Source organism: Vidua chalybeata, chromosome 21, assembly GCF_026979565.1.
Source record: "Vidua chalybeata isolate OUT-0048 chromosome 21, bVidCha1 merged haplotype, whole genome shotgun sequence".
NCBI lineage: Eukaryota > Metazoa > Chordata > Aves > Passeriformes > Viduidae > Vidua > Vidua chalybeata.
In genome coordinates, this window is record NC_071550.1 from 6,146,363 (window position 1) to 6,167,997 (window position 21,635).

At 48.0% G+C, this 21,635-nt stretch overlaps 1 protein-coding gene across 3 annotated transcripts in view; it reads right to left on the bottom strand.

The window, feature by feature from the left end:
• The window catches only part of COL27A1 (collagen type XXVII alpha 1 chain), a 141,486-nt gene that overhangs the window by 16,022 nt on the left and 103,829 nt on the right, over positions 1 to 21,635 (bottom strand). For all 3 annotated transcript variants that reach the window (XM_053962226.1, XM_053962225.1, XM_053962228.1), the window contains 6 exons: positions 21,013 to 21,066; positions 19,039 to 19,146; positions 6,107 to 6,160; positions 5,878 to 5,985; positions 4,445 to 4,498; positions 4,096 to 4,149 (listed from right to left, as the gene is read on the bottom strand). In XM_053962226.1, the coding sequence (XP_053818201.1) occupies positions 4,096 to 4,149; positions 4,445 to 4,498; positions 5,878 to 5,985; positions 6,107 to 6,160; positions 19,039 to 19,146; positions 21,013 to 21,066 (432 nt within the window). The remainder of the gene's footprint in view (positions 1 to 4,095; positions 4,150 to 4,444; positions 4,499 to 5,877; positions 5,986 to 6,106; positions 6,161 to 19,038; positions 19,147 to 21,012; positions 21,067 to 21,635) is intronic.

Here is a 21,635-nt window from a genome sequence, read left to right on the forward strand (position 1 = left end):
TTACGACAATATGGGAAATAGCTCTCTGCCTCTGAATTTTATTGCTGACAGTTTGACCAAACTCTTTAATCAAGCATTTCCCCACCCTCCTTGAGTGCTGTCTGGGCTGTCGTGGGAGCACGGGTGGTCTGGATGGGCTCCTTGGTTGTGTGCCACCATTGTGGGCTTGTTTTACAATCAGCCAGGTGAGACAGCCTCTTACACACCCCTCTCCTTGCTGGGATGCTCCACAGCACGAGCTCAGAGCTCATGGTTTGGCTGGTAGATAACATCACCCAGCTTATTTATGACTGAGGTCTCTCCAAAACATCCACAGAGAGATCCCTTAAGACTTAACAGAGACACTATCCTTTTAAATTCTGTTGTGAAAGTCACTCAGGGTCACGATGTCCTGTTTTCTCTGGAGTCCAGCTCAGAGACGGCTGTTTCTCAGCTCCCCATGGAAGAATGCTACATTCCAGCTCCTCCAGTTTTTGACTACTCCATAGCAGTCTCTGGCACTTTGTCTCCTTAGGATGAACATGTCTCAGAGCTCCTTTGGTGCAGTTTGGGGGGTTCTGGCACAGTGGAGCTGCTGTATTGGAGGTGCTTGGGTGCTCCAAGAAGTCTTGAACGTCCAAATCTCCAAAGATTGCAGAGCCAAGTTTTTCACAGACTTTGTGTAATTCTCAGTGGTTGCACCAGCCCTTTCTGGTGTATTTACAATTCTCTTTGACCTTCTCTCTGGGCTACTCTCCTGTTGGAGTTGCAGCAGCTGATAGTAAGGACACATGGGAAATTTCTTGGTGAGCCTGCCTGACTCTGAGAGAAACCTGGGTGGCAGAGAGGAGAGGAGGGGAAGCAAACCCTCACAGGCTCTGCCAACAGTTTCCAGCGCTACTGAACTTGCTGCCGGAAGCCAGCAGCGAAATACCTGGCAACTGGTTTGCCTTCTAGCCACTATCTAAGGAATGTTGCCTAGAAGGGAAACAAAGACACCGTTTCTCAACTCTCAGGGAAAGAAAAAAATCATCCCAGTGTGTCTGTTGCTATGCAGAAGTCTTGGCACTGATTGCTTCTTCCCAAGCAGGATGTGCACACCTTTGCCATTTGGGACTTGAGATGAGTGTGATGAAGTCAGAGATAGCTCCTAATTCTGGGGACCCTTGAAGAGCATCAAGACTCACGGATTTTCTCCCCATGGTGGCTTTGTTTCCCCTTGAGGCTAATCCCCACCTTGTTCTCTGTCTCCTGCCTGAGAAAATCCTGCAGCCCGGTCAGCTCTAGGACTGTGAAACGGAGCTCCTCCAGAGCTTCCTGGTGCCTCAGCTGCTTGAGAGAGAGATGAAAGATCTGTGCTAATTCTTCAGAAAGTTGCAGTGAAAAAAGTTAGAGTAAAGGGCAGCAAAGTAAACATGTTAGGATACAAATGGAAAATGCATGGGGAAGAAGGGAAGGCTTGTTGTTGTTGGCTCCTGTCCCAAAGTGAGATACACCAGTTTGTAATTTTTAAAAGGATCCCATCTGGACTGCTTTAAGCAGCTGCCAAGAGCAGGCGTCTGCTCTGAGCAAGGCCTCTTTGAGGAGCTGCAAATGTATGAAATGTGGTGGAGTGGCTGGCTGGGATGGCACAAGGGAGCAGGATTCCACAGCACTGCCTCTCACCAAACTGCTTTCTTTTCTGAAAAAGGGAAGACCTTCCCCACCATTACATCCTCTCCCTTCAGCACAGCTCCATTCACCATGTTGCTTAAAGCTCACAGAGTGCTCACGGTCCCATTTCCATTTCCTCTTTATTTCTCACTTTCAGGCTTCCATTTTTTGTGTTCACACTCTTGTGAGAGGTTACAGATGTCTGGAGGGAAGGAATCTGTCTGTCTTTAGGCTGGGATCCAGGCAGCTCTTAGGAGATGAGGGAAGGTGGATGGGAAAACTTAGATGCAAGATTTTGTGGAGCACCTGCATGCTGCAGGAAGCAGTGCTGGAGGCTCAGTACATGATTTTGTGCTCTCCTGGTTCAGCATCTTTTGCTCCCCAGCAAGGTGTCAGCAGACCCACTGCTTCCAGGAGAACAGGAGTGAGGAGATCCAGCTGTCAGTGGTCATTAACAGAGCTGACTGCTCTTAGCAGGGTGCATTGAACACTTTGGTGGCTTCATCAGTCTTCAGAGTTGGATACTTGCACGTGGAATTAATTTATCATAACACTGCTGTGCTCTTTTGACACCAGATCCACTCAGGGAGTGCTTTTCTAGTGTCCTTTTGCAGAGCAACATCCTGTTGATGAAGGGCAAAATGCTCTGCTGAGCACTTCAGATGAATAATTTGGGGATCATTTGCTACTGAAATTACAGGAGCTTTCAAGATGGCAATTTAAAATGTTTTCAAATAAAACTACAGCTGCAATTTAAGCAATAGACATACACATCTGCACATCTCAATGACAGCAGGGTCAATGGCTGACCTTGTTTTTGCTAGTCATTCATGACTCACAACTTTTTGCCAGGATGCTCAAGATTTGACAGTGGAATTGTAAGAAACCTCTGGGTCAGGTTCTGAGCTGACAATGTGCCTGGTCGTGAGCTCTCACATCATCCTGGGCTGGCTGTGCTTGTCTAACAGTTGCCAGGCAGTTCAGCAAGGCAGCAATGGAGATAGGGAGCAGCAGGAACATCAGCAGCTGTTCCTCCATGGATGTTTCAGCAGCAGGAAATGGGAGAAAAAGCACAATGGCCATTGTTCACCCCCAAAGTGAAATTTCTGAGGCGTGTGAATGTCTCAGTGGAACACTGCAGCTTGCCCTGCCCCAGTGGCTCCTGGGTGCATGGGGAATCTCCAGGCAGAGCAGGGTGTGAGCAGGGTATCCTGACACCAGGAGCCTGAAGGGATCCATTCAAAGCCCCAGCAAGGGCAAGTCTTTATAAACTCATTTTATAAGCAATGAAGCTCCTGTCTGCACTACAGCTGCTCTCCCACCTGTGTGCAGAGGCAAAGCTGAATGCTCTCTTGGTGATGGGGAGTAGACAACGAGCAGAAAGAGTTCATGCATCTCTCCTCTTCATGGGGACCTCACGACTGACCAGTCCCCATCACCATCTCTTCGCTTCCCACGCCAAGGGAGAATCACAGAACGGTTTGGGTTGAAAGGGACCTTAAAATCCATCTCGTTCCACTCCTTGCCATGGCAGGGACCCCTCCCACCAGACCAGGTTGCTCCAAGCCCCATCCAACCTGGCCTTGGACACTTCCAGGGACAGGGCAGCCCAGACCTGTGCCAGTGCTTTACCACTGTCTGAGAAGAGAACTTCCTGACATCTAACCAAAATCTTTACACTTTTGTTTTAAGAGCATTCCCCCCAGTCCATTGTTGGAAGCTGCTCCCCTCTTTTAGCTAGCCCCCTTTATGTACTGGAAGGTCACAAGGAGCTCTCCCCAGAGCCTTCTGCAGAGAGATCTCAGGAGGGAGGGAGCAGGGCTGCAGAAGGCATGTGAAGGACACCATCAGCCCTGGGAGCGCCAAGCAGCCGTGGAGCCGACAGGAAACCACTAAAGCGTGAGTCACTGCTCCAGCCTGAACTGGTTATGGCTGTGCTGACTCAGCAAAGGGGGAAAACTCCAGGGGAAAGCCACCGTGGAAAGAGGGCTCTGAGTCAGGGCAGCTGCAGCCAGGGGGCTGTCGAAAGGTGGGGCACAAGGAACATGGAGCAAGGGCCATGGAGAGGAGAAACGCCAGCAGCTGAAGATCAGCTCGTCTGTGCAGGGAGTTACTGTGACCTGATCACAGAAAGCTACGAGTCTGACTCCTTTTGGCTTGGGGATTGAGCTGAATTCCTGTGGATGCAGGAAAAACACATCCTCAGGGCTCATGCTGGCTGGCTCAGCCTCTGGCACAGGGCACGTGGTGTCTGGGAAGCACGTGCTGGTGGCACGGGTGTCCTGGCACTGACTGGCAGAGGCAAGGCAGTAGCTTTGAGGGGTTATGTGAGTGAATGTGTGGTCGAGGAGGCACCTCTGCCTCAGCCACAGGGTGAGGAGAGTGCAGATGCATGGGAGTTACAGCAGTGGGACAATTGTCTCAGTCAAGGGGAAATGAGATGGCCAAACCCCCTGAACTTACCTTTTCCCCCTTTGGCCCAGGTGGTCCAATTGGCCCCGGTGGTCCTGCATGTCCCTGTGGAGAGCAGACAGCACGTGAGGAGGCAGGAAAGAGCTGTGGAACTGAAAGTCCTCCCTGGTTCCCTGCCAGATCTCACAAGCCCTGGGTGGTGCATGCCAGCTTTGGAGGGACACGTGGGTCACACGGGCAGAGATGAACCAAATGCAGGTGGTGCAAACAGAGACTTGACAGAGAACTAAACTCGAGGTCAGAAATAAATCACGGGTTAAGAACAATTTTCATCCTGGAGTGGCAGTCTTGTTGCGTTTAAGAACGGATAAAAGCTGGGAGGTGAAAATAAAACCCTTACCTGGTAACCCTTTAAGCCTGGGTCCCCTTGAGCACCCATCCTTCCTGGAGCTCCCTGGAGAGGCAAAGACAGAGGGACTGAGAGAGCAGCCCATGGTGTTAGCATGAGGGGAGGAGGCACTGAGCTGTGCAAAGCAAAGATCAGCATATGTGGGAGTGTGGCCAGTCCTCCTGGCCAGCAGAGAGCTCTGCTGCAGCCACCTCATGCCTTCTCCTTGGCTTTAACCTCTTACACATGGAGAGGGCTGTGCCAGCAGGCCGTTCTATGCCTTTGCCTGACTGCAGCAATCCTTTCCCCACCTCACTCAGATTTGCTATCAGAAATGGCTGTGGTTCTGTGCTCTTCATCTGCCCTCCTGCACATCTTTGTATCCAAATTAGTGTTGTGCTAGCAAGTCCACCACACTTTCACAGACCAGAAACACACCTTTAGCAGAGCGAACAAAGGGGTTTAAATCAGATCATCAGATTAAAGTGAGCCACCAAATTTCCATATAATCCCATTTAGCATGGAAAAAAGCCCTTTCCACAAGACAGAGACATGTCTACTCCAACAGACTGTTGCTGAGATATTGCTTTGCTTCCTTGTGAAATAATCCATGGAGGCTTTGCCAAAGACTATTAAAGGAGGATATGTGGTGAGGCCACAGTTTTTAGTGCAGGAAAACACTATCAGCAAAACCATCACTCTGTCACTCATTTGCTGCTGTTCTGAAATATCACCACTATTCCTAGTTCATAAATAATTCCTGATTTTACACTAAGTTCTATCAAATAGAGTGCAAGAAGTTTCCTAACCAGCCTGCAATGCATGAGAGGCACTTTTACGTACCACTGCTATCTTGATGCATTTATCTCTTGTGCCTAAAGCAAATTAAATATCTCCCCTTTCTGCCACACTATGGCTGTTCTCTCTGGAAGCCTCACCTTCAGTACCCAGTGCAAACCCTTTCCCATGCTATATTTCTTCTTGCTCCAAGTGTTTTAGATAAGTGGATCAAGAGTGGGTGTAGAAACAGGGCAGCAATCCAAGGCAGAGTTCCTTGTAACAACACAGCCTGACTTGGAAGCAGTCCTTGCCATGAGTGTGCAGTCTCAAAGGAGAAGATCTTAGCAAAAAATAGCTTATCAGCTCACTCAGCTGAGGAAAAATCCCCAATATTTCAGCAATTTCAGCCTATCTGGGGAGTTGTGAAGAACTGCCTCAATGCAACGTGAGCTGGGCTCACGGGGCACCAACCCAACCAGCCCTACGGACTCTCTCCTGTGCTGCTCGGAGCAAGGGTTAAGATGTTTTGGCCAATTCAGCCCATGTAACAGCATTTCAGTGCCCTGAAGCCTCTGCTGGGCTCTCTGCTCCATTCAGGCCCGTGCCCACCACTGCCAGTCAGGTTTCTCTGAGTTGTGTTCAACCGTTTGCAGAGCTCTTCTCACCATCGGTCCCAGGGTACCTCGGGATCCTTTGGGGCCTTGGTTCCCCTTCGGCCCCTGCTTCCCTGGGGATCCCATCTCGCCGAGCTGCCCCTGGTAGCCTTTGCTGCCCTGCAGAGCAAAGGCACTGACATCAGTGTAGGACAAAACTCCTTCTGCAGGAAAATGTCAGAGACGAGTAACGAAAGGGAGAGCCACAGGCTGTGATGTTATCGAAGGGAGATGTTCCTACCTTCTGGCCAGGCTTGCCCTTTTCCCCCTGTTTTCCTGGTTTCCCTTCTGGTCCCTGGAAGGGGAAAAAAAAAAAAAAAAGGCTGTTGGAATGGGAAAGCAAAGAAGTTGCATCCCAACCAGACACTCCCAAGCCATTTCCCTAGCACACGCAAACCTGAGAGCATCCTCACCCACACATGGGGGCCAACAAGGAGGCCAGGAAGTTGTGCAGGTCAAATCACAATCCACAGGTGCTACAGCTGGGCTGTGCCTGAGTTTGGTCTTTAGCTGCTCCAACACATGGAGGAAAACTCATTGCTTAAAGGTGGAAAGATCTTTGTGCTCAGGTGACTCTTGGGCAACACAGCTGAAAGGTGACATTGTGATAATTTTGATGATGATGACTTTAAAATCACGTCTTGAAGATAGGTGGGTCATGGAAAACTGTGCCCATCTGTCTCCAAGGGTGCAAAAGAAGGATCTCTAGAAGTGCACCTATCCAGCCTCTGGTATAGAATGGGCAGAAATGTGGAAAACACATTTACCCTGATTCCCACAAAAGGTTTCCTCTGGTTCACACCTGAGCTGCCATCTCTGCACCACTAATCTACCAACAGTTGTATCCTTCATCAACTTCAGCACTAAATTAGGTATAAACACTTTTTATACAGTTTTAGGAGCCTACCAATAGAACCATTGATTCCACAGCACCTTTCCTTATTTTTACCTTGTGAAAAAAGGCAATGGTTTCATTCTCTATGCACCTACACACACAACTTCCTGCTCACAGTGAAAACCCCCTCCCTCTATTTGTATTATTACTGCCACATGCAGAAACCACAATCTACTGATCAGGCTTCTAGAAATGCAGTGGGATGCAAAACTTGAGGTGGGAGCCATAGCAAGCAGAGACAGGAATGCTGAAGTGCTTTCAGAACCCAGTGTGGGTGCAGAGCCTGCTGCCCCTGCTCGCACCCACACCGCAGACATGTGCTATGATGAGCAACTAAATACTGAAGCCTCTCCTTAGGGGACCTCATTTTATCCAGTGCTTCACTCTGTTGGCTGCAAGAGAGACAGAATATTTTGAATTTGTCAGAAAGAAGCAAAAAGTATAACTGAAGAAAATAACTCATGCTTTTTGGCAATTGTGACAAACGTTTCAACAGCATCTCCACACCAGCACCACATCTTTCCCTCTGCTCCCCCTCCTCCCAGCTCAGAAGGTATAATTTTCACCATGGCTGGTGTTGCAGTCTCAGCTGAATAAAAGCAACTTATAAAGTGATACATATCGGGGGGTTTTCACTCTGATCTGAAACATGGGCCTCAGAAGTGCCTGCTCTGAACACAAAGGAGCAATTCAGACTTATTCCAACCCTAAAGGATTGTGCCAGTTCATTTCTCCAGAGGGAATAGCTCCATTTTACCTAAGTCAAACATTTCAGGAGTCCACCTTGCCAACACCATTAGGCTTCACAAAGCACAGGTCCCTGCAGAGGAGCATATGAGCCTTGTTCTGTGTCTCTTCCATACTGTTCAGGGTTTTTTTTTTTTTTTTTGTGTTTTTTTTTTTTTTTTTTTTTTTTTTTTTTTTTTTTTGTGTGCTATTTTTTGCTGCCACTTTCCAAGAGATCACTTTTGGAACTACTTTCCCACAGATGCCGAGCAGCCACAGTAGATGATGGGTGCCAAGCCTCCAGCATCACCCACATGATTTACACTTTTGACAGGAGCACAGAGAAGTCCTCACTAATGAAAGCATCAGAAAAGGCCAGACCCTTCCAGCTCCACAGCAGCTCACTGTGGGACCTGGTACTCAGCACCTGAAGCACAGTAACTCCACAGCCCCTGCTCTGCAGCAGTGCCCTGGCACATTATGGCTTAAAAATTGGGAGAGGGAATAGTGGAATCACTCATAAAGCTCTACTGCTAAAACAAGATGTGACTGAATAAAGAGACAACTGGGGTTTTTAATCAGTTGCATAGTGTTTTTCCATCAGTCTCCCTGGACTGTGTTTTAAGAGCTTGTGGAAGCACAAGCAGTAGATGCTTCCTGCAGATGGGAGAATGCCCATTCTAAGCTAGATCTGTTTCTAAGTCAGTGATAGCCAAGGCCTTGGTCTTCTCCAGCAGAGTAGTTTTGCACACTCAGATGTGCTCCTGGAACTGCAGTGCTAATGGCAGCTCATGAAACAAAGATTTCCATGCAAAGGTTCCATCCTCAGGCTGAGAAAGTGTTATATTGTCTGTAAAAAATGCAGCTACCAGTACATTGGTGAGACACACTCTTTATCATTGGGCAGAGCAGGTGGACCCTGTTCACAGGGAGGTCATGAGGATCTCACAGCTTCTTCAGAAGAGTCTGAAGGTACAGCCTGGCTCCCTCCACCAGGATACATCTCCCATGGAAGATTCATGACTGAAACTTGATTCTACTCTGCATTGGAAAATGTCTTTGTTTTTCAAGAAGACAAGTTCAGGCTTTAAATTTTCCCATCTGAGAAACAAAATTTCCACACTGCTCCTAAAATCTGTCAGCATTCAAGTTCCTGCTTGCACTCACCATCACGGAGTACAAATAGAGTCATCTGAGAGAGGGTAAACAACAAAAACCAAACCAAACTTTGACAGTCCAAGTCCTGCTCACAAAAATGAGCTCGATCCACAGGGAGACTGTGCCATGTACAAACAGCTTCTCAGACTTTCTCCGGGCTCCTTCAGCTTGTCTTTTCCCTCGGTGGTGGATGTGAACACAGATATGGGCTCCAATAAACTCCTTGTACCATTTTCCCCTTATGATGCATCGGCCTCAGGGAGCAGGGATGTTCATCTGCTCCAGAAGGTTCTCCTGGGTCCTCCAGCTGGGGTGCAGCTCTTTCTCCATTGCTGAAGAAAGAAACATTGGCAGCATCACCAGCTCCTGTCAGTGACAGGGAGATGAGCTGTCACTCACAGGAAGCCATGGAGACCTTGTTCCAAGCCTCCCTTGCTGTTCTTGACTCTCATCCACCGGTTAAAAGCTTGGCTGGTATAAAAAAAAGGGTCAAACCACGCTGGCGACGCCACCGGCAGAGACGTGGCTCAGATTTTGACTTACTGAGTCACCTCCTCGAGAGGAATAAGCTCTATCAGTCAGGGATATTTCCGTGCTCTCCCAGCACGCTTTCTAGGACTTTGGCCAGCAAGCTCTGCTGGTGAGTGGGAAGCCTACCATGTGTCTGATTTTCCTGGATATGCTTTCTCCAACTGCACAGGAACTCTGCCCAGATGAATTTAGAGGCAGTTCAGCACTTGTCTGGGGTTCCCAGATATGTGATATCTCTACTTGTGATGATCCAGATGTGGTTGCTGTTGCAATCCCAGATGTTCCCAGGGCACATACGCAGGGGTTTGCACAGTTCCCAGAAATCACTGCACTGCCCCACTCCACACATTGCATAGGGAAGAAAAAGCCCAGCAACAACTTAGGTAGCCTTCAAAAATAGTCCCATCCTTTTTCTCTCCATTCTTCTGACTCATCTGTCCAGGGACGAAAAAAATCAGGGCCAGAACAGGAAGAAAAAAGAAAGGATATAAAAAAAGTTCAATGACACGGCATCTTCATCCAGGCTCTTCCCAAAGTACATTGGGAATGTAGCATCTTTTGGTACCTCTTTTACTGCAATGTGAAGTTCCTAAAGTTCCTAATATTTCTTCTCTCTGTAGCAGAGATAGGACAGAAGATGTACAAAAGCCTGCACATCAAAATAATTAAACCCAAGTTCCCTTTGCTGGACTCACATCAGTTGGGTCACTGTGCCAAGGCACTGAACACTTGGTGCTTTTGTTCCCGAGGTTTGTACACATTTTGTTGTATGCTTTGGGTTACTGGCTTGCTGAGAAAATATATCTTCTTTCCAAGCCTCTTCCGTCAGTGGGACTATTTTTAAATGGTGATTTCTCTTTATATGCTGCATTCTTCACTAGAGAAGCATATCAGTACCTCCAGATGATGATGGTATTTGTGACCAGGGACAGTGGAAAGTTGCAGTTTTATTAAGTCACATGCCTTCAGCTATGCCAAAATATCCCAGGAAAGCAAAAAAAAAATATAGTCTTAGGTCTAGAGGTCTAGCATGTTTAAAATTTCATTGTCATCTTCAGTAAGGACACAGATTTACAAGGATTTTTTTTTAGTATCGCCTTAGATATTCCCCTAAGGGAAAGATAATGGTTTATTTTCCAATGCAAATTGGTTAATTTTTAAAGAAAAAGCAAAAGAGACTTCCAGCTGCTGATGGCCTTGACAGAAAAGTCAGATCTATTGCCCAGCACAACAGCAACGTTTAGTGGGAGCAAATAGATGAGCAGCTCAGCTTTAAATTCTCCAGACATCAACAGTTGAAATCTATGTTCCGACAACAACATCCAGAAAAACAAAACAAGGAAGTTGAATGAACTGCAGAGAGATATGCCCTGAACAGAGCCAAACAACAAACAGGGCTAAAATCCTGGCCCAAACTTCCCCACATCCAGTGATGCTCCTGCTGCAGGCAATGGGTCGGGGCAGTGGTAACAGAGATGTGACTCACCATCCTGCTTTGGCTCTTGGCATTCCAGAGGGCAAATGTGTTCCTGCCTTCCTTGCAGCACAGCACAGCACAGGAAGGAAGCTCTCAGGGCACAGAACTGGTGACAGAACTTCCCAAAGCTTGCCTCTGGTTGCTTCAGGATTGCTCAGGACTGCTGTGGAGCAGGAGCATATTTTCAAACTATTCTTTTTTTTTTTTTTTTTTTTTTTTTTTTTTTCTTTTTGGTATGTCATTGAGTGAAGGTCTGAGGTCACTCCTCCCTCCCAAAAATAAGGCAGGAAGAAACAGAACCACCAGAATACAGCTACTGAGCAAAGGAAAAAAGTGACATGGTGACAGGGCTAAAAAAAGTGATAGTTTGAGGCAGTGGATGTAAAAAGGGCATGAAAACTAAAATCAGCAATAAAGGTAGGAAGCATGAACCATAGGATGACCATGCCCATATTGTCCAGGCCCAGCCAGTGAGCTCATTTAAAGGGAAATGAAAAAGCCCCATATAATTTCCTACTGCTCAGCAATGTCTCCATATGAGAACCTCTACTTAATAAACTTTGATCGAGAGAAGCCTCCCCCCATGGAGGACAGTTCACAAGCACTCAGGAAATTAGTGGGATTATTTAGGCCGGGCATTTGAAGACATAAATGTTTTGGATTTATAAGAAACACATTTCATAATCACTCTGCCTAGCAGTAGTCTGGAAGGGGAGGAGACAGGGCAGCAGCTCCTGAATGAGTATGGGGAAAGAAGAAAGACTCAACTGTTCTCGGGAAGAAAGACCTGATTGTACTGTGAGGTTCAGAGGGTTTCACTGGGAGCACTGGGCAGTAATGGGCTCTTGGCCTGCCTGTGGAAACCCGAGTGGGGAGTGCAGGTAGAGCTGGCTGTGCTCAAAGAAACAGCAAACTGGGGAAATCCTATAAAAACGTCTTGGATGGCAAGACTACAGCCAGAGTCGCTGTGACTTTCCTTTCAGCTGAGCTCCTCAGCTTAAAATGGAATCCAACCCAAAATTGTGTATCCTGAACTCCCTGCTTAAGAGCAAACTCTTATCTGCATGCAGCTGTTGCTCTGAAACTTGCTGCTTTTGGTTTTGTGGAGGAAGAGGTCTATTTAACTTGATTTTTCTGAGCAGCCACAGTGTAAGGCAGCAAAGAGTCATCTACAGAGCAGTGCTGTGTGCTCTGAGCTGCTCTGGTTCAGTCTGATAGCTCTGAACTGCCACTAATTTTTGTTTCTGGGATAATTATTTTCCCCCCCCACTCTCTTTGCCTCTACTTCCTCATCTCTAAGAAAGCACTGGAGACAAAGGTGCCACTAAAATGCTTGATGGATGAGTGAGAAGTGTAGGAAAAGTGCAAGGCCTCATTCCCACTGAGCTGTGAAGCTTTCATACACAATGAAACCAAAATGCTCCAAAAAATTAGTGTTGGAATCTGACAATGGGAAAGAAAAGAATAGAGAGAGCACCTGGGCAGCACAACTCTGACTGACACTTCCCCCAAACACTAAGGGTTAATATCTTCCTTTTGAAGGACACAGATGCCCTCGGGTTGTGGAAGAGGAGGGGAATGAAATCCTCTCTTGCAATAAGGAGGGGAATCTTGGAGCAACTGCCCAAAAAGTGTGTCTCCTTCGTCTGAGTCAGGAAAGAAACTGTGCCAAGTCAATGGGATTTATTTCAAATTCTGGCTCATTTTGACTCCTATTAACTCTAAACAAAGACCAGCTGGGATCAGCCTGCCTTCCCCAGCAGCAGAGCCTGCGAGAGCCAAACAGCCCCTCAGCTGCTGGAGAGCAGCCTCAGTTGCTGCAAGCAGCAGTTCCCTTGGGACTGGGAAAGCTCTGTGATTCCCTGTAGGATGCACAGGGCTCACAGGCAACCCTGCTCTACTCCAAAGGTGTCAATGGATTTGGTGGACTGAGTCACAGAGAGCAGAATAGCAAAAAAGGGGGGAAAAGCCCCACACAATAATATCACCCGAACAACAAAATCCAGCATGTACCTCTTCATTAAATGGGATGTTCAGGAAAGGCTGACCCTGGGGCCAGCAGCACTGATTATCAAAGCAAGAGGAGAAGCTGATTGCAGCTATGGGCAGAGGTGCCCAGGGATGCTCTCGTTGGGTCTAGGAGGGGAAGCAGAGAGACCCAGGCCTGCAGCTCCACAGAGAGGCATCGCCCTGACTCTTGGTCTCAAACTCTTCAAAGCAGAGGTTTTCAGCATATTTGACTGCATTTCTGAGCAACTTTATTCACCTTTGTTTTTTGATGCAGGACAAATACCTGCTTACGGCTTTCCTGGGTGTTGGTCTGCATGAGTAATGATATGCCAGGGCTGTAACTCAAGGACACACCATGGCCAAGTGCAAACACCTTCAGCCCTGGAAATTTGGCTCCAGTATAGAAGCTGATGTAGCAGCTGCTGGAAAGGACAGGCTGTAGGGCAGGGGCCTGTTGTGATCTCCTGGGCCCCCTCTGCCACCAACTGACCTCCTGCATGACCCCACTTTACTGTCTTGTGCATCTACTCCTAACACATTATTCAAGGGCAGGATTTGGAGTAACACTACTCATTTCCTAAGATTAAGGGTGTGAGGACCTCGCTGGTACCACAGACAATGGGGAACACCGAGCCTGGTGTTCCCCATTCCTTCCTCTGCTCAGTCAGAGGGTGACCCCACACTCTCTAGCTGGGGGATTTTAAGAAATTTCATTCAAGTAATTACTCCATAGACAGCCCATGGTCCAGGGCACAAAAGTCAGCTTTTCCAGGAAACAGCAGCTCGGTACATTATCAAAGAAATCCATAAATTTCTGCATGGAGAGCAGAGATTAAAACCAGTGGTGACTCCAGGATTGTCCTTCTGCAACCTCAGTGTTTTCAGGGAGCTGAATGCCATGGATGTGGTGCTGCCAGCTGTGGCTGAGCTCATGTGTATGCAGAGAATGGCTGGATTCAGCGACAGCAGAGCGAGGCGCTTTGTTGCAGAAAACCTTTGAATCATGTTTTCAGTGGCAGGAAACAGAAAAGAACAAAGAGCAAAAACCACTCTGGGACAAATTCTGCTGTAAGTGATATTTGGACAACATTCTACAAGAGCAATGTGTCAGATGAGGAGATGCTCCTGCTCTGCCCTGGCACTGCAGAGCCCACAGAGCAGCCTGGCATTGCAGGAGCAGCTCTGCCAGCTCAGAGCAGAAGGTCCATCCTGGCTAGCAAGTCCTCCTTCCACTTCAGGATTGTAGCCTGTAGATGAGAGAGGGACAAAAATGTGATGGCAAGGATCCTCAGGACACCATCCAGAGCTGTGTGTGGGGTTGCTGCTGCTCTGGGGAGCGACCACAGCACCGGAGCCAAGAGCCACGAGTTCACTCCACACTCTGTACTGAGCTGGAGAGTGGCTTGATCTTGTGAGTCCCCTCAAAAAACCTTCTCAGCTCTCCAGCCCAGCCCAGCCCTCTCAGTCTACCCTCTTGAAGAGCAAATGAAAGGACTTTGGATCTTGTTGCACCACAGGAAAAGGATTTACAGCCCTTCAAGCACTTCTGGGCTGATGGTGCACATCTGCATGCCACAGCAGGGCAGGCAAATGCAGCAAGATCTTCTCTGATGTAATTGTTTATGGCAATTCAGACTATTGGAGTGTCTGGCTCAAAGCTTTCTGAGTCCTGACATGGCTCGAATGACACTGCAGATAGGATTTCAGGTTAAAATTGAAGTGGAAAGAACTCAACTCCCAGTTTTGCTGAACAATGAGGGAATTTCTTGTTTCAGAGCATGTTGTATTTCAGTACTTCCAGGCTCTCCAATTGCTTTCCTGGAACTGCAAACCCCTCGCTATCAGATGTCTGCCATGTATGGCAAGCAGCACATTACACAAACCACAGTGCAGAGCCACAGAGTGCAGCTGGAAACCCATCACCTCCCTCCCCCAACCAGCCTGGGCCTTCCTCAGCCACCGCTGGACTTGTCATCCTCCCAGGGAAGGGCTGGAATGCCACATTTTCTATCACTGCAGAGGGGAAGCAGCAGAAGGAAGCACTATTTGGAGGAAGAGGTTGCTGTCAGGGCCCACTCGCCTGTGACCAGGTTGTTGGTGGCACACCAGCGACTTCAGCCTCTGGCTTTTACCATCCTCTGATGCAATGTGCAGCTCTGATGGGCAGTCAGATCCTTTGTGAGTGCAGGTTACTCTCCAGGGATGTTCTCTGGGTGTTTCAGGCTCTGTGGCACTATTCCCCCACAACCTTACAGATGAGCAGATAAATTATCTTTTTTATTTTGGCAAACCACACCACGACACTTGCCCTGCTGATGGATGCCTTGCCAGAGTTCACCAGGCTGTTGTACTTTCCAGTATCCCCACACAGTGAGGAGAATATCCTTGTTTTGCCTTGCCCATACAAAAAGTCTGAATTTCCAGCAGTTTCTCTGAGTGCAGATGCCCAAACAGTCCCTGGTGCTCTGCAGAGGAAGGGGAAGGGACTTTCAGCCTTTTGTTGCTCAAACTGAAGGGCGAATGGCCATGCTCAGAAGAGAGTCAAGGTCAAGTGAAGGCAACGAGTTTGTGTTAGAAGACAGAAACCACTGGGAGGAGATAATACGTGGGCAAGCAGCTCAGGAAAGGTACACATCTCTGGAAATTCCAACTGGATCTTGCACTGGTGCTCTGATTTCCCTCTTATGGCCAGGGGGACAACTGGCCCATTCCTCTGCTGATCAGGAACTGGGGCTGAACGGAGCAGTGTGAACTTGGACAAAGTGACCAAAAGATAGAGGATACTCATTTATCTCAGCTCCAGCTGCCTCAAGCCCTGCCAGCCACAGCTGTGAAGCTCATGGACCATCTCAGCTGCCAGGTTTGTTTGCTGAAATCCACTGGCGTTGAAACACGTACAAACTACCCCTGGAGACTCAACTGGGGCCTCCCTGCTGCTTTTTGTTAGAGATTCAAAACCACAGTGGAAACCAGTTTTCAGATATGTTAATGCTGGAAATGGCTGAGCCTAGTTAAAGCTAAAGATCTCTGAAAAATGTTTCCTGAGCACAGAGGGAAGTTTGGTTGTGCTCAGGCAGTCATGTGCTATCAGCATCAGGATGACTCTCTGGAAAATGAAGCCTTGCTCAGGAAAGCCAGATGTGCCTGTGCTGACCCCATGGACTACCAGGTGAGTGTCTCTCTTCTGCAGGACCAAAAGAGCAGCACAGACCCAGCTTCCTCCAGCTTTCAAAGTTGCTCTGGGGTACATCCCTTCATCTGCCATCTCCAGGGAGCTCCAGGACTGCAGAGCCTCTAATCTCCTACCATCCTTCATGCTGGCCTGTTGCCACGTTAGGTGTGAGCTGGTCATGCCAAATTCCCCAGCTCCTATACCTGCTCTGCCAGCACCAGCCTCTGCTCCAGCCAGGATATACAAAACAGGCTGAAAATGTACCAGCAGTGAAGTCAGATCCTTTCAGAGCAATCTGGCACCTCATTTCCTACATCTGTCACAAGGACACTTGATAGTGAAGTGTCACATTCCTGTAGACATAAGCAAAATAAAGATTAAGACTAAACATTTCCTTGGCATTAAGGACAAACCTTCAAGACATGCTGTGGCTGCAGAACCTTGTGATGAAAAGGGTTTTTCCAGAGGCTGTTGCTGTCCATGGAGGGCAACTCCCTGTGGGTCCTCCCTCTGGAGTAACACGGGGACAAGCCAAGGTTTAGGAGAACCTTGACTATGTCCACAATTGCAGATGGGCATCAGCTTCCTCAAACACCAACACTTTCAGAAGCAGAAGATGAGCTTCACACCCCCAAATGGAGCTAGAGTTTGTTGGCACAGGTAGCTGCCCAGATCCTTGTGTGTGCATCTCTCCTACTAAGGGCACAGAAGCATCAAAACACCTTCCCTGTCCCCTTTGTAGCTGAGCGGGATATCCCAACAAATACTGGAGCTGAGGAAAACCCAGGAAAACATCAGTGGATCCAGCAGGAATGTGGTGAAGCACATATGTAAGGACTTGGGGGTGTCATGCCAGGAGAGGCCAAATGGAGATGCAATAGCTAAAGATGAAGTTCTTAACACCATCTAAACTGATTATTGGACAGCATTACACTGTCACATCAGAAGTGTTAAAACCATTCACAAGAGGGTGGTGTGGAATCACTCTGTATCTGCACACCCAAACCAACATGCTCCCTCTCCCTGCAATCCAAGCACCTCCAACACCTTCCCCAACCAATTTCTGTGCCACCATACAAATCCTGGACAGGAGTTTGTCACCTTGATATCTGCCCTTGGGCAAACAACCTTCACGACTTCCCCATGACAAGATTTTTTGTTCTCTTAGTCCAGTAGCCTTAAAGACTTCTGTGCATTGTGCAGTTTGTGGTGGGCTGTGCCTGTGGTGGCTTTTGCAGCACATCCTCCAGAGGATGGCTTGGCTGGATATTCCAGCTTCTAACCCTCAGCTGGAAAGGAGGGGCTTGCAGTTATCTGTATCTGAGCTGTAAACCTTATCTTGACAGAAATCTGAGGAAGATCCCACTGATATTTTTACTCTCCATGGGAATGTAGAATGAAATTCTCAGTAATGGGAAGAGGAAAATTATTTGTGCTTCTGTCAGAGGACTTCCATATTTAAATGACCTCAGTGAGCACAGGAACACCAGCCTGTGTATTAGGTAACAGGGTCTGGCAGGGCAGGCAGCACTATCTGGAGACTGTGCAGGTCTGAAAGTCTGCCTGAGTTTAGGCATAAGGAAATACAAAGAAGTATATTAATATAGTAGATGGAAATACAGCATTCTGCAGTAAAAAAGGGAGTGATTATGAGCAGGAATCTTGGCTCTATTGACTCCTTTTTAAAAAAAAAAAAAAAAACAGAAAACAGCATCATGTTCCCAGGGACATGCTGGCAAACAGTGGGGACAGAGTCTGAGAGAATCTGTATTTTATACTTTATAACTTAATATGGCTTTTGCATGATTTTAGTATTTTTATTGGTTCTTAAAACATACACAATATAAACACGTGAACCAGCCAGAAGTACAGCACATGGAGGGCGACTGTCCAGCCGTGCCAGCCTGCAGCTGGGAAGGAGCTGGGGTGTTGGGGACCACCCTTGCCTGTGCTATGATCCCAGTCCTGAAAGGGCTCCCTGTTGGGTCCAGGGGCCTGTGGCCAAGGGTGGCCTTATTTGGGGCAGGACTACAGACTTATTCTGCACATTTATGGGGCTGCACTACAGTATTAAGCCAATGTTTCCACTTTCTAGTTGAGTCAGTGCTCAAATCCCAACCTCAGCCCAAAAATAACATAAATCCATCTCTTCTGCTGCTTCCATCCCCTCACACCCTTCTCCCTGCCCTCCTTTTAGCCAGCCACAACACCACCAAGAGGAAAATCAACGTTTCACCATGGAGCATCCACCCAGGGCTCGGCAGTACCTGCTGGCCCTGCTGCTTCACACCCATTTCAGAGCTTTCAGAGCTTCACACACATTTCAGAGCTGCCTTTACACTTGGGCTTCTTGTTCCTTTTCCACAGATGTGTGGGGTTGGAGCTGGTGTGTTCCCCAGCTGCATGAGGGGTAGGACACGTGTCACAGGGGAGCAGCGCGTCCCACTGAGCTGGGCCACCCCTCTGCTGAATGAACCTTGCAAAGCCCTCGCTGCTGATAACTCTGATCACAGACAACAATCACAGTGAATAAACCATGTCAGCAACCTGATAAACTCCACATTTCAAGCAGAAAGGCCTGACTTGCAGAGCAGCCCACTGGGGCACTGGGCAGAGCCTTCTTCCACCTGACACTGCCCTGCTTCCTCTCATCTCAGAGCCAGAATCAAACCTTTTCTTTCTACAGCACCAAGATCAGACCTCCAACTGAACCAGACATGCCCAGGATATTCATTGAGGATTCAGGAGTCATATCCTGCTGATTTCTTCTAGTTGTTTTCTATATTTAAGGGGGAAATCCTAGAAGGGAAGCCCAGAAGCAAGCAAGTAACCATCAGAGCAGGCACAAGGTGGCCAATTCCAAGCTCCAGGCCCAAGCCAGCTGTGGCAACCAGGGAAAAATCAGCCCCTCTCAGTCCTCTGGGCCACCCCCTCTAACAGCATGTGGCATTACAGAGGTGTGGGAAGGAGGCACCATTTCTCAAAGCCTGTGGCAGATCAGATTCACATTCTCAAGTGTGAATCCTAGCTGAAAGACCAAACTCATCTCCTGGATGTAGTTTTTCATGAAAACAACCCACTTTACCGTAATGTTTAGGACAAGTTACATCTCAGGTGAGCTCCTGCCCTGAGCAGTGGCCTGGTTCACAAACTCATCACTGCAGGGAACCCACGGGTCACCAAGGGCTGGTTTCACAGACTCACTCGGACACCTGGGATGCCGGGATATCCAGGAGCTCCTTCCTTTCCCTTCAGTCCTTCATTGCCTTTTTCTCCTTTCTCTCCTTCCGGGCCTTGCTCTCCTTTGTCTCCCTGTGGAAGAGAGGAGAGTGGGAGGTTTTCATAGCCACACAACACGTGGGTCACTGTACAAAGCTCTTGCAAGGGAAAACCCCACCTCATAATTAATATTTCAGGAGTCTGAGAGGAAGAGAGCCTGCAAGGAAAAGGATGAATGAGGATGAGTCATAATACACTTGACATTTAGAAAAAGGAGCAAACCCAGGTTTCTTTTCTTTAAAATCTCTTGGCTGATGGAGAAAGAATTCCCCATTACACAGAGTAACCTGAACCCCTTTGCTTCTCCTGCAATAAGGCCTGAACCTCCTACGTGAATGAGGCAGTCTGACAAGATTTGAAAGTCTCCCTTGCCTCATCCAGAAGCACTGAACTTGGGATGCTGAAAGACTTTTAATAGGATGAGTTTGTCTGGAGCAGCTGCTCAGCTCCTGCTGCCAAACAGAAATCAGCCCAGGGCTCCAATAAACACTCTGTGAAACTGTGTCACTGTGCCCTGTAAAGGATCCATGGCCTGAGCAGTGGGTATCCTGTCAAATCACTGCTCTGACAATTACAAAATCATAGAATCAAAGAATCATTTGGGTGGGAAAGGCATTTAAGATGAATGAATCCAAACTTCAACCAGCACTGACAAGCCCACCACTAAACCATGGCCCCAAGTGCCACTTGTAGGGAGAGTGACTCCACCATTTCCTGTTATAATGCCTGGCCACCCTTTCAGTGAAGAAATTTTTCCCAATACCCAATTAAAGCTTCCCATGTGAAACCTGTCATTGAAATTTATGAAAGAAATCTGGCAGATAATAAAATTTCAGTATTTGGCAAGATCAACCAACTGGAATGCAGACCAGAAATACAATCATAGAAGTGTAAGAAGTAAATTTATAGCTGCTTTTCTTTTATCAAAATAAATAAAATATTGTAAATATTTTGTATTATTCAGTACTACCACTCAAAATTATATGGAGACAATGATAGAGGCCAGTTTTATACTGAGAGCAACATGTGCAGCCAAGCAGCCTTGAACTGATCCATTTTCCTCTTGCACCTGTGTTGGGAGAGCTCAACAAGCTCTCATCTGGTTAAAGAGCACAGACACATCTGGTTAAGTGTCCAGAGACACATTTGGGGTGGAAAGAGCTAGTTTGGTTCAAGAGCTCCCGGGCACAGCCAGCAGTGCAAGAGAATACAGAAGCCTTGATTGTCCTTAAGGAGGATATTTTTGGTCCAGCATTCAGAGATAAGCAGAAGTAGAGACACATGGCAAATAGTTTAACTAGAAAGAAGCAATAAACTGCGTTGTTGTGGGATGGGCTGCTCTTTCTTTCCATGGAACAAAATTGTTGGCCTGTTTGGAAAGGCTGGCTGTGCAGGGACAGGAATCAGAGCCCTGTTCCAAAGGCAAGGTAGCAAACTCACAGCAGTGAGAGACAGAGCAAACCCTGAGTGAGATCCTGGGGCACTGCCAAGGGAAGGGATCTGGTTTCTTTACTCTCTAACATTGTTCTGGTCAGTGGTGTAGGGGAGAGTGATGGACAATCCTTGATTTCCCTTGCCAGGCCCAGGAATTCCTGATTAGTTGGAAATTTGATCTGCAAAGACTCAAATAAAACAGACAAATTGTTGGAAACCAGATTTTGAAGAACTTGACCTTTTTGGAGATCTGATCGGATGCCAAAAAACGTGGGTAGAGGAGTGAAACAGGAGGGGTTTGTTATGTGTGCTTGCAGAAAAAAGCCCTTAGAGATTGCAGGGCAGAGGTTTATTCCACAGAGGACCTGATAATCCCTTCAGCCTCACCCTGGCTCTGGGAATCACAGGGACCTGAGTGCACAGAGATGTGTGTTAGAGCTGGACCTCCATGGGAGTGAGGCTTACCTTGATGCCATCTGGCCCGAGCTGCCCGGTGTCCCCTTCCAGCCCGGATTCTCCCTGTGGACAGAAGCAAACACCATAAGGCTGTGCCTAAATGTGCTTTTCCCTGAGCTTCCTGCAGCTGGCTCACAGCAGCAGCCAGGCTGCAGTGATGGGAGCCCAGCCCTGCACTCTAACACATGTCCTGTCTCATACCCTAATGCTGAGCAAGCTCTTCTGGGGCAAGAGCAGGAATTCAGCCTCTTGCTCTATTCTGAGCCACAGTTTCTCCTCCATGGACCCTCTGTGGCCTGTGGGAAGCTCTCCTTCCCTGTGGGAAAAGGAGCTTAGCCTGAATTCATTTAACTTGGGCCTTCCTCATCCTGCTCCAACAACTGACCTCAGTCCTGGGAAGGGACACAGCCCCTGCCAGCCTCAATCCATGCATTCATGCCCCCTCCCATGCCCACACAGGGTGCCCAGTGTTCCCTGCCTGAAGCTGCCTTCTGCTCCGGCGTGCCCGGCGCTGCACGGACACAGCCTGTGGCAAACAGCAGGGCTCTGTCCCCAGCTCTGCTCCCACACTGCCCCTCTCACACTCGGTGTCACACTGGCACCTGAGAGGCTCAGAGACACTGGTGAGCTCG